Source organism: Mastigoproctus giganteus, chromosome 10 (assembly GCF_048544385.1).
Source record: "Mastigoproctus giganteus isolate SK-2022 chromosome 10, ASM4854438v1, whole genome shotgun sequence".
Lineage (NCBI taxonomy): Eukaryota > Metazoa > Arthropoda > Arachnida > Uropygi > Thelyphonidae > Mastigoproctus > Mastigoproctus giganteus.
The window spans coordinates 38314445-38327105 of record NC_143584.1 but is presented as its reverse complement, the minus strand read 5'-3'; the positions used below and the strand labels follow the sequence as shown (position 1 = coordinate 38327105).

At 34.8% G+C, this 12661-nt stretch overlaps 1 protein-coding gene across 1 annotated transcript in view; it reads right to left on the bottom strand.

Annotated features, from left to right (window-relative positions):
* Window positions 1-12661, bottom strand: part of LOC150078990 (patj homolog) — a 946782-nt gene that overhangs the window by 342762 nt on the left and 591359 nt on the right. The window contains exon 15 of the mRNA XM_090382912.1: window positions 9413-9889. Within this exon, the coding sequence (XP_090239038.1) occupies window positions 9413-9889 (477 nt within the window). The remainder of the gene's footprint in view (window positions 1-9412; window positions 9890-12661) is intronic.

Here is a 12661-nt window from a genome sequence, read left to right as displayed (position 1 = left end):
ATTGATTGCTTATCTTTTTACTGTTTTAAATTTTAACCCACACCCACAAATGTCAGTGAACAAAAATGTCAACTAGTTCGTATGTACATATTACAGTACATATTAATTATTCAAATTATCATGTATATTCTTCTGATTTTCACGTATCATTCAATTTTTTAATTGGTAAGGTAATAAAGGGTAAATTTGTGTTTAATATATCTTTACTTTTATAGCCTGTGAATAACATTCCTCCTATTTTCGCTAATTAGAATTGCTGTTTAAGAGAATTAAAATTCAATTCACAATGACCGGCACTTACTGCACATCATATAGTGAACGGTACTTTACTACGGTGAGTCCATCCTAACGTGATTTTTAATTGCACAGTGAACCAATTGTAAAGCGGGGTTCATTGTATTTTTAACTATTTATGTGAAACTTCGGATAATTGGGGCAGCTGCTTAATCGGGCCAAAATGCACTAGTGTCCCAAATAAGTGCAATGGACTGTATAATGAGAATTTACAAAATGAAGTGGTAACCAAGGTTTGTGGTCATTATTGAGATATGTAAGTTTACATATCTCAATAATATATTGAGATATGTAAACTCAATATATTATTGAGTTTACATATCTAGAATTATAGCTTTGGAAAACTGAGAGAGGCCCCATAAGCTTTGAGACCTGAAGCTCCTAAGTAATTTTTACATTGACTTTTTATGATTTATTTTGTCCCTTCACTTCTGCAACTTTTAAAAAAAAATCGTTTCAACTTGTTTTTTATTCTTATCTCAGTAGTGGCTATACGCTACTTTAGCAGGGTTCACATGTTACTTTTGATTAATTTGTGTTCCAAGTTGTGTCTTTATACAGTGTTGCTTTGAAAGTTTTAACGCTCAAGCAGGTTGTTTATGATTTTCCCCCCTCCACGTCTCTTTATAAAGAAGTTGTCCTCATAAGGACTGCATTGCAAAATTCTCTCCATTATAGCTTGGATGTTTTAGTCATAGGAAGTTTTCAAATATGGGCACTGCATCAGTATGTGAGAACACAATGAATCTGTTCAGCACAGACTTCCAGATGGAAGTCTTGAAGAATGAATGAAGATTATTTTAATGAAAACTAGGGGACTTCGCTAGTTTTTATAAAATAAAAAAAAATATTTACAGAAGCTTTCAACTCTGTGTGTCTCTATCTCACTATGAATACATAAATACGTTGACGTATCTATATAATATCGGTGTCGATACACCACAGGCAACTCTTAAAGAAAACTATTACAATCGCAGTGTGAAAGGCATCATTTCGTCTGTATCTCATATTGTTGTTGTTGTTGTTGTTTGTTATTTGGTTTTTAGGAGCATTAGCAACTAAGGCCATATTGCTCCGGGATATGCGGTGGTCATTCCCTGAATGACCTTTCCGCATCCTCAGTATTTGGTGGTGACGGGCTCAAACCCCGGTCTAATCAAGAAGCGTGTGCTACGCACTGCTGCTCCTTCCCACCTGGCTACGGAGGCGCCATCTCATATTGAGCTCATCCTTCACAACGAGTTACCATGTATTGCATTACTCAAATAAGTAACGCTTCACTAATAGAGAAGACTATTGTCACTTATTCTCAGTGGGCACCATCACCCAGATGGCACCGTTTCAAAGCTAGTTGGCTTTTCATCAGTGGGTGCCTTTCACACTACAATCATAGTTTTTCTTTAAGAGTTATCTATGGTATATCTACACCAATATTATATAGATATAGAATCTTAAACTCTTAAAATATTATCATTGTTGCATTTAGTTTATTTAAATAAAAACATTACATATGGAAATTAAGAATGGTACCACGTGGTCATGTTAGATAAACATATGCATGACCACACTTAAACAGAAGTTTGTTTTACTGTGGTAAAACAAGCTTAATGTTCGTTATCTCAGACAGATTGTAAATGAGCATTATAGTAAAAAAAAAAAAAAAAAGCTTCTGTTATGTATTTTTGTATTTGTTATGTATTAACATGTAATCCACATCTCTCTTCTCCCATTGGCTGAATAAATATCACTAGGAGGAAAATTATTTCAATGTATAGAAAGATATTCCCTTCTCTAATTGAGATCAGGCATTGATAAACTGAATCAGGACAATCTCACTATATGAGGACAACTTTTACTCAAATTTGTTGTACTGGCAAGCTAATTAGGATATCCGTCAGGTAAGTAATGCACTGATTTCTTTAACAACTGAAATGCCATGATTCCATGCCCACTGTTGGCTTTCCAATGGGATGGGGCTCAATGGTCAGCTGTCATAATTTATTTTGTTTAATGCTAATATGTTGTGGTTGGTTTTGTGTTTCCATTTATATTGATATTTTATACAATTCAATCTTGGTACTATCAAGGAGGTGTCACTAAATTTGTTCTAATTAATAATTTATCTAAATTTAATTATTTGGAAACATATTCCTTTTACAATTTACATATCCTATTGTGAGTGTGTGCATCTGTGATGGGCTACTGTGTGATATGAGAACAGCAAGTATGACAACAAAATCTGATCCATGCCACAAATATAGATAATAATAAAATGTATTAGCTTTTCATGAAAATGAAATGTATATATGTAGAATTATAAATTTATACATCTGTATATAAATTTGGGGGAATAATTTTATCCTCCATTTGATTAAAGCAACATCTGTTTATAACTCTTTTTTACATCTGATCCAGAAAAAATTTCAGTACTGTATAATAGCAGCAGTGGTGGGGAAGGGTACATTTAAATCCACTAGCTTGAAACAAGATAGCTGCTATTCAAAATACAGATCCAATCTGAAACTTTTTTCTGTTTATAGTCCAATGGAAAATTTATAATATCTGATTTACAACACAAAATTGTCTACTGTTATATTCCTTGTAACAACCAACAAAATAGTTAAAATTAAGCTTTATTATAAATAAAAAAAAAGTATATAGTATACATAGATAAAACTAAATAAAATATACATAAATAAAACAAAATAAAATAGTAGCTTTCAGGCCAAGGTGTCCCTTCATCAGCTTGTTAGCGTAAGGTTTGTTTGTTTGTTTGTTTTAGTTAGTTGTTGGTGCATCGGCTTCTGTGGCCGTAATGCACCTCCCAAGGTTTTTGCAGTACTCTGATCCAAGCCCGAGTCGGGATTCGAACCCGCGACCTTTGGGTTGCCAGGCAGGCACTTTACCCACCAAGCTAGCCCGGTCGGCTTTAGTGTAAGGTATACTGAGTATATACACATTAGGTAATATCACAGAAGATGACTGGGCATGATTGTGAGATCACAACTGTGGTACTAGTAACATGGTACCATGTATGCGTAATAAGCGGCAGCGCTCATCACACTGAAGAATGGCAGATTCCATAATGGGGTGTACATGAACTCCTCTACTGTGATTCATAGTATGGTTACAGTTAACTATACGGAGTGCCTTGAGCCACAAGCACTGGCGATAATCATGATTGAAATAGACTACTCACGTGATTACCGCCAGCGCTTGTGGCTCGAGGCACTCCATACAGTCAACTATAACCACACTATGAATCACAATTGGGTAGTTCAAGTACACCCCATTATGGAATCTGCCATTCTTCAGTGTGATGAGCGATGGCGTTCACTAAGCATACGTGATACCATGTTACTGGCACCAGAGTTGTGATCTCACAATCATGCACAGACATCTTCTGTCATGTTATCTAATGTATATATACTCAGTATGCCTTACGCTAACAAGCTGATTAAGGGACACCTCTCCTCAAAAGCTACTATTTTATTTTATTTATGTATACTGTACATTATTTTATTTATAATAAAGTTTAATTTTAACTATTTTGTCGGTTGTTACAAGAAATAATGTTATGCATCCTGATGCTCTTGCCTGTTTTCTGCAAAATTGTCTAGTTCCATTAAAATTATTTCTGTCTTCGTAAAAACTAATATTATCTGATAAATTGGAAATATTTGTTCTTGCATAATTTTATTCACAAACAGAAATGAAATTAAATTTTGATTTCTAAATCAATTATCAGCCAGTTTTCTTTATGAAAATCACCTACATGGCCAAATTATGATTACAGAATAAAAACTGATGTTTTATGGGCAAATCACATACTATTATAACTGCTTAGCAAATATTTGCATAAAAACCATCAAAGCATACAGTGCATGTAGCACCTTCACTACATGCTTTGATGTAGTAGTGATGGCATGTGATGCAAGAATGCAAGTGTATGAGCTTATGCAGCATCAGCCAAAAAAAAATATAATAAATAAATAAAATAAAATTTAAAAAAATTACAAAACAATCCCCTCTAAATATTTGTCCAGTTCCTCCTTAAATTTATTTAACCTATCAACTTCCACAACGACAGATGGAAGTTTGTTCCAGCAATTAATCACCCGCTGGCTAAAGGCAAATTTGCACACATCTATTCTACATCTGTCTTTCCTTAATTTCAATTTATGCCCCCTTAGGTTCGTAATCTGAACAAGTGGAAGGATCCCAAGCGTGCTCAACCCATTCAAGGCCTTATACACCTCAATCAGATCACCTCGCAGGTGCCTAGTCTCCAGCTGCTGCAATTTGCAGAACTTAAGCCTCTCCTGGTAAGAGGATCCCTTCATTCCCCTCACCAATCTTGTTGCCCTTCTCTGTACACGCTCAAGCAAATCTACATCCTATCTAAAATGAGGCCTCCAGACTGCACGCAGTACTCAAGGCATGGCCTGACTATTGCCTTATAGAGAGGGACAATCACCTCCTTTTCCCTGCTAGCAAAAATTCCTGTATATCATTGACAACACCCCATGACCTGCCCTGGCAGCCTGTCTGCATTGCTCAGAAAACTTCATATCTGACTGCACAATTACTCCCAGGTCTTTTTCATTTTCTACCACCTTAAGTGTAGTACCACACAGTTGGTACGTTTCTATGGGGTTACTTCTACCCATATGCAATACTTTGCATTTTTCAATGTTAAACTTCAGTTGCCACTTCTTAGCCCATCTGCCCAAATTTTCTAGATCCTGCTGCAGTAACAAACTGCCATTACTGTCATTAACAACCCTGCCAACCTTTGTATCATCTGCAAACTTCAATGTGATGTGTGAAGAACTGTATGAATGCAGGCCATACCTATTTAAGAATATTTCTAAGGCAAACTGAATTTAAGGACATTACAATGGGGATGTAATAGCCTTAAATCTTTCTTATTGCCAGTACATTTGAGATGCCAACACAATATGACAAGCGTATAAGGATCAGTGGCAAGTTCATAAATGCAATAGATAATAATCCTAATTTGAAATGAAGCAATTAAAAACTGAAATTCTCAATCAACATCACTGCATTTAAGATTGCCGCTGCTAAATTTTTGAAGCAATCTCATATGCCTCTACCAATGCTAATGATAGTTGTGCATCACAATTTTTATTACTACTATGACAATGAAATTTTTAAATGCAAGTAACTTCTGAAGATAACAGTGTGTATGAGTTCAAATTTTGCAGGTAAACTTAGTATATCCTTCAGTAACAAACCTGTTAAAAAAAATTGAATTGAAATTAAATAAGAATCTTCCAGCAATAGAAAAATGGCACTTTTTTCCCTTTTCAAATATATTATTTTTAAACGGAGACAATGTGAACTGAGATGCATGGTGATTTCATTTAGAATAATCTTTTACACTTATCTCCATCTGATTATGGCAGCAGAACAGGACATACTGCTACACTATTACAAATAAGGAACAAACAAGTTAAAATATTCAATACCTGAAAGTCAAATGTTTAAACAATTTCCGTCTGTTATGACAAAGATTTCAGATGTATCTTTGCCACATAAGACAAAAACCCAAATAAAACATTAAATAAATTTTCCAATGATAGTCTTCCTCTTTATCTAAACAACTCTACTATCCCTTTTGCTAAATTCCAAATGACTTTTTCATAGAAGCTTTATGGATAATAATAATATGTATAAATAATTTCATTTTTTTGTTATCCAAATATTTGCTATCTAAGAACACTTAATGATCCAAACAAATAATAATTAAATGGTGTTTAGTATGGGCTTCAGGAAAGCACCATCCTTTTCACATTACTTGGAGTATTTGTGAAAAAAGACATCTAGTTTTACCATTATTTTGGCGGAAACAACTAATCTTTATAGTTTAAATGAAAACTAAACCCTATTCTTCAATAAAAAATATTAGTAATCTGCATAATAGTCTTCCACTCCATAAGAAAATCAATAAAGATGACAGACACCTTTCACATCTGAGAAAACACTAACAAATTCAAGCTTGAAGTTTGCCACACTTTCATAACCTTCACTGAAGACTTTGCAATGCACCACTTTGCACCATGTTCTCTGCAATCATATGATAGTGATAAACATTTATTGCTATTCTGAGCTTTAAGTCATGGAAAGCTTTCACCCAGTTTCAGGTTTTGATAGATAAAACCATCATAACAGCGTGCTGAACAACAGATCTTGGGATTTTCCATCCAGACCCATCACCTTTTAAACTAGTCCATGTCCAATATAGCTAATGGTTATCTCTTTACCTGATGATTTCACCATATAATTAAAAAAATTTTATGCTTATTTGAACAACGTCCTTCATATTTACAGTAACATAATGAGAGTGTAACAGCAAAACCCTGAAGGATTTTTTTCCTTTTCCTTCTCTCTCTCTCGGGAGGGGGGGCTGCAGAATGGCTGCTTTCATCTGCTTTTCATATTGAGTCTCTTTGGGCAAGACTGAAGTTCAGCAGCCTACCATGCTCCCAGAGTATTAATGACAATATTTGTATTTTTTATTTCTTAAAGACCATTTAAAATAAGAAATATTTTTCTAAAATCTGCTTCTTTTTTTTTCTTTCTTTTTCCCCCCTTTTTTTAATTTAAATTAAATTTTTTTTTCTTTTTTTTTTTATTTTAAACTTCTATACTATTTAAAATTCAATAAAAAGTAAAAATTAAAAAGGTGTCACTGAAAATCATTAAGTGTATCTAATTCCCAATTTAAAAATCAATAAATTCACTCTTACTAAAACATGATTATTTTTCTCTCTATGGTGTTTAGTATGGGCTTGCGGGTGGATATAATTATCCACCCGCAACCACAAAATCCTTCTCATTGTCCATTTGTCCTCAACTATTCCTTTGTTCACTCTGTCCCTGATAATTATGCAACCCTAGAAGAATCCCATAATACTAGAATTTTTAATAAGCGAATTTTTATTAGAACTGCTAGAAGACAGAAAACAGAATGAAGACATAAGAGAGAAAATGAAAGTGAAAAAGAATATTATTGACATTATCAAAGAAAAGTGTTTAGCATGGTATGGACATGTAAAACGGATGCAAGAAACCAGATAATCCAAAGGCAATTCTGAAATAGATACCTCCTGGAAGAAGAGGAAAAGAGGGAGGAAGACCTAGGAGGACATGGATGGATGGAGTACGGGAGTGCATGACAGCCCGAGGTTTAACTGACCAAGACACCTTGAACTGCACTTTATGGCAGGAAAAAATTCTTACCAAAAAAAAAAACTGGTATGCTGAGGAAACCCAATGTAAATGAAAACACTCCTCTTCAAGAAGAAAGAAAGAAAAAGAATTTTTATTACTTTATTAATTTTTAATCAACTGACTGCATTTATAGAGATACCAACCTAATGCAATTTTATATATTATACAGCCACTCCCTGATTAACATAAGGGTTGCATTCCGAGGAACGCAAGTCAAATTTTAAGTCAGAATTTCCCTAAATGAGCATTTGGGGAAATTCCGCACTGAATTTAACTGAAGCAAAAAAGAAATGTTTGAGGAACGTGTAAATATAATCATTTATTCAATTATTTTATTTCATGCACAGGAAAAATTACAAAAGTGTACAAAATTACAAAAATTTCAAAATTATAAAATTAGAAAAAAAAAAAGAGGAGACAGGCATAACTTCAGCAAGTTTTACCTTTAAAGCATCATTGCCAGAATTAACTCTCCAGCTGATAAGCACACCGCTGCAAAAGTTGAGGGCTGTAGAGATTTAGAAGGGGTTTTTTCCAACATCACAAAATCTTTCTGTAGTTGAAGAACTGTCACTGGCAACTTCACCGCATACTTTAATGTTGTGGAAACTACTGTGATGACTGAACCTATTAAAGCACCCATTACTTGCCACGAACTTGGTTTGGAGTTTGCTGTACTTATCATTATCTTTATAAATACTTCTTGCTTGAATGGCCGTTAGATTCAGGGGCACTTGCTTCTGAATCTGATTTTCCATCCATATTATTAATAGCTTTTCCATCTTCGATATAGCATCTAAACGATACATTGTGATCACTGTTGGGGTGGACTGACCCCCAGTGTGAAATACCCCGGTTGATCCTTTAACATGTTCTTTTATACACGCACTGTCCCTTAAAATAGTATTCACTGTTGAAGCAACAAGACCTAATTCTGTGCAATAGATGACAACCTTTGTCCTGCTTTGTACTTCTTAATTAATCATCTTCATTCCTAAATCAATTTTGTTTCGTTTCGTTTCCTAGCACTGCCAGCACTTGCACTTTCCGTTGGTCGCTTTCCCTTCATCATTGTAATAAGGAGAATATTCTGAAAATTTATTTTTGTTTTTTTATATATTTGAAGACTTCAATGAAGGGGAACTCATTTCACCATAATACCCTAACTTAAAAACCCACGGAATTCCATTTATCAGTATTATCGCAAATGCAATAAGATAGAGTTTACTACCCGTTTATAATAGATTACATTAACAGAAACATTAACCCAATAAAACGGAAAGTGCAAATTGCTTTATGGTAGTGATCTGAGAAATGTGTTTTAGAAAAATATCATGAAGGCATTCAAAATTGATTCTTATAACGGAACATATGATAATGATGAAAGTGTAGTGCAAATTCCATTATAAAATGACCTTTTAGAGATAAATAGCTTAGTATATAGCGAAAATTTCAACTTGCGAGGTCTTGGAACGAATTACCAAAAAAAAAAAAAAAAAAAAAACAGTGATGTATTATTGGGTTCACCATTAAGATACTTTCACGATACCTCCATTTATTACTACGGGATGCAAAATACGTTTCCATGATTGTTTTTTAAGTTTACACCAGTCAGCAAAAACTTACGTAAAGTCAAATTTCTGTAAGTCGGGTATTACTTAAGTCAGGAAGTGGCTGTACTCATATATGTTTATGCTTGGTTGTATGCTAATGTCTTGTAACCTACAACTAGGAATAAGGTTACTTTTCCATACTTTTCGAAATGTGACTGGAAATTTGAATGAATCAATAAATATTACCATTTCCTATCCATAATACTGAAATAATAAACTACAATAATAACCAAAACAAATTTTCTTACCTGATAGTCTAGAATGCTGAAACCAAGGCCCCTGTCTCCTTTGATCAGTTCTATAATTTGAGGCTCACTACTCCACATTGCTAATCCTGTTAAAGGTTCAAGAGAGCGAGATTTGAGCTTTGACAGAGCAGTTTCTATGGGTGGGGAAGATGAAGCAGATGTACCAATTGCCAAGGATCCATCTGACTTTGCTTTGACTAGCCTTTCAGAAATGGGGTTTAATGATGTAAGACTGCCACCAAAATGTCCAGAAAACGGTGTTTTATCTAATACTTCCGAATCTAACGTTGCATCATAGTCCACATTTGTAAACAGTGGATAAGGAAGTGAAGAGGCAATTAATGATGAGGACGGAGGTAAGTCATCTACAGAAGGATGTAATCGACGTGCACATACCATTCTAACATGCATTGGCAATTCTTTTAGTGTAGCAACAACTGCTATATGATTTAAACCAAGCAATTTTTTTCCATTCACCTAGAAAGGTTAATAATAATATGAATAATATAATTGTATTCTGTGAAAGACATTATGTGGGTAGATAATTCTAAATGGAAAAAAATATGCTTAAATTCACATATATTTACAAAATAAGAATAATTTAATGGAACCTAAATTTGGAAAAATAGTTTTTCCTACAGAAGAAATATTCAATTAACAAAATAATCTTGTTTAATGATGTGACAATATTACCAAACCCTGACTTGTATGATTTAATTTTCAAGTCAAAGATCTAAGGAATAATGATATGAAGTTGGGGAGGGGGGGGGACTTAAACAAAAATAAGTGCAATTATTAAATGAATTTAACCAACTGGCATGAAACATCTGCAGCATTTTCATATTTCACAATCCACTTTACAATTTAAATCCTCTCCTTCGTTACAAAGCTCATGGCATTTTTCCTATGTTCAAATTATTCTGAAACAAACAAAAATTACAAACTATTTTTCAAAACCTACAGATATTTATATCAGCAGTGGACCATCCTGTATATAAACACATGCATACGCGTACATACTGTCAAACCCCACCACATCAGTTATGCATCTACTCTTGTTGTTGTTGTTGTTGCAGCGATTAGTGTATGTGGCCACAAAGTAGGGAGGCTATGGTTTTCAGCCTATAAACACACAATTTGCATCAATTACAAACTGCAGTACAAGTTCTGGCTGTCCTTAATTTCATTATGTACACAATCGCTGACAAAATCTGTAAACTCTTCTGTCTTCAGAATAAAGGAGTGGCTGAGCGGTAAAAGACAGAAGTTGGTTATCAATGGGCACTGCTCTCATTGGACTAATGTTATTAGTGGTGTCCCTCTGGGTTCGGTGCTGGGGCCCACTGTTGTTTTCAGTAATATTGATATTGATGAGGAAATAGCAAGCTTAATGTCTAAGCTTCCAGATGAAGGTTGGTAAGGTGGTTAACAACAGTAATCACAGTATGAGGCTGCAACAAGATTGACAAAAATTAGGCAGATGGAATGAGAAGTGGCAACTGAAGCTTAACATTCACAAATGCAAGGTAGTTTGTACGGGTAGTAGTAATTCCAGATTAATGTTCCAACTGTGTGCTACTGTATTCAACGTAGTGGAGAATGAAAAAGACCTGGGGATAGTTATGCAATCAGATATAAAGTTCTCTGAAAAGTGGAAACAGACTGCCAGGACAGCTCATGAGATTTTGTCAATCATACGAGTATACTAGAATTTTGCTAGCAGGGATAAAAAAGATAGTTATTCCATTGTACAAGGCAATGGTCATGCCAAATCTTGAGTACTGCATACAGGTCAGGAAGCCCCATCTGGAAGGACACAGATTTGTCAGAATATGTGCAAAGAAGAACAATGAGATTCTTCTTGAAGAAGTGCAGTCAGAGCAAGAAGAAGAAGTGTAGTCAATACAATATGAGATGTAACAATATGAATTCTTACAACATGAGATGTAACAAAAACAATTCCATTTCACCTACCTCAGTCATTTACTATGAAATAAAATGATGTTTTGCACTAACTTGTTCATCTAGCAAATTTTCCATAGTCTGAGGCTTTCAACCATATAGCCATTGTTATTATAAAGTTTTCTAGAATGGAGGGAAATTCTATAGGTAGCGATGGTAATTCATTACCTGCCCTCATGTTTCTCACTCATTCTGCATACCTTTTACCCACATATTTCATGTTTCGAATTAAAGCAATGCATTTTTTTGACCTACAATTTGGTGAAGATAAGAGGTGGAATTGTAGCATGAATGCATTGAAGAATAGCTAGCAATTGTTACAGAAATTCTCTGTCCTATATGTCAGTTATATAACCTTTGTATCCTTTAGTTTAATTTAGTGAAGTTTTATTTAGTTTAATTTAGTTTAATTTTAGTTTAATTTAGTCTAGTTTAGTGAAGATAATCCCACAATTGGCATCTTCCATGTTGTGGGATTATCTTCACAACTGGATTGTCGTGTTTGCAATACCAGGGTGCCTGTCCACCCAACGATGAAAGGCCAACAAGCCTTGAAACAGTCCATCTGGGTGGTGGTAACCACTGAGAATAAGTAACAATAGTCTTCTCTATTAGTTTTTTTGATTTGGTAGTTGTTGGCGCATCGGCTTCTGTGGCCATATTGCACCTCCCAAGGTTTTTGCAGTACTTTGATCCAAGCCCGAGGTGGGAATCGAACCCGCGACCTTTGGGTTGCCAGGCAGGTACTTTACCCACTTGGCTAGCCCGGTCGGCCCTTCTTCTCTCTTCTCTATTAGTGAAGCGTTACTTATTCCAGGTAGTGCAATTCATGATAACTTGTGAAGGAGAGCACAATATGAGATACAGTTGAAATGATGCCTTTTACACTACTATCATAGTTTTTCCTTTAAGAGTTGTCTATGGTGTTTTTACTCTGATATTATATAGATAAAAGACTGCTGTACAAATTGGAGCAGTGTGGCATTAAGACAAGTTACTGCTATGGATAAAGGGATGGTTGGTGGGAGGAAACAGAGAGTGGTTATCAATGCACTCCATTCTTCATGGACTAATGTTATTAGTGGAATTCCACAGTGTTCAGTGCTGGACCCGCTGTTGTTTTCTCTATTCATTAATGATATTAATGAAGGTATATCAGACGTAATGTCTAGGTTTGCATGATACAAAGGTTGGTAGGGCTGTTAATGACAATAATGAAGGTATACTGCTGCTGCTGCTGCAACAAGATTGAAAAAATTAGGCAGATCACTGAGAAATGGCAATTGA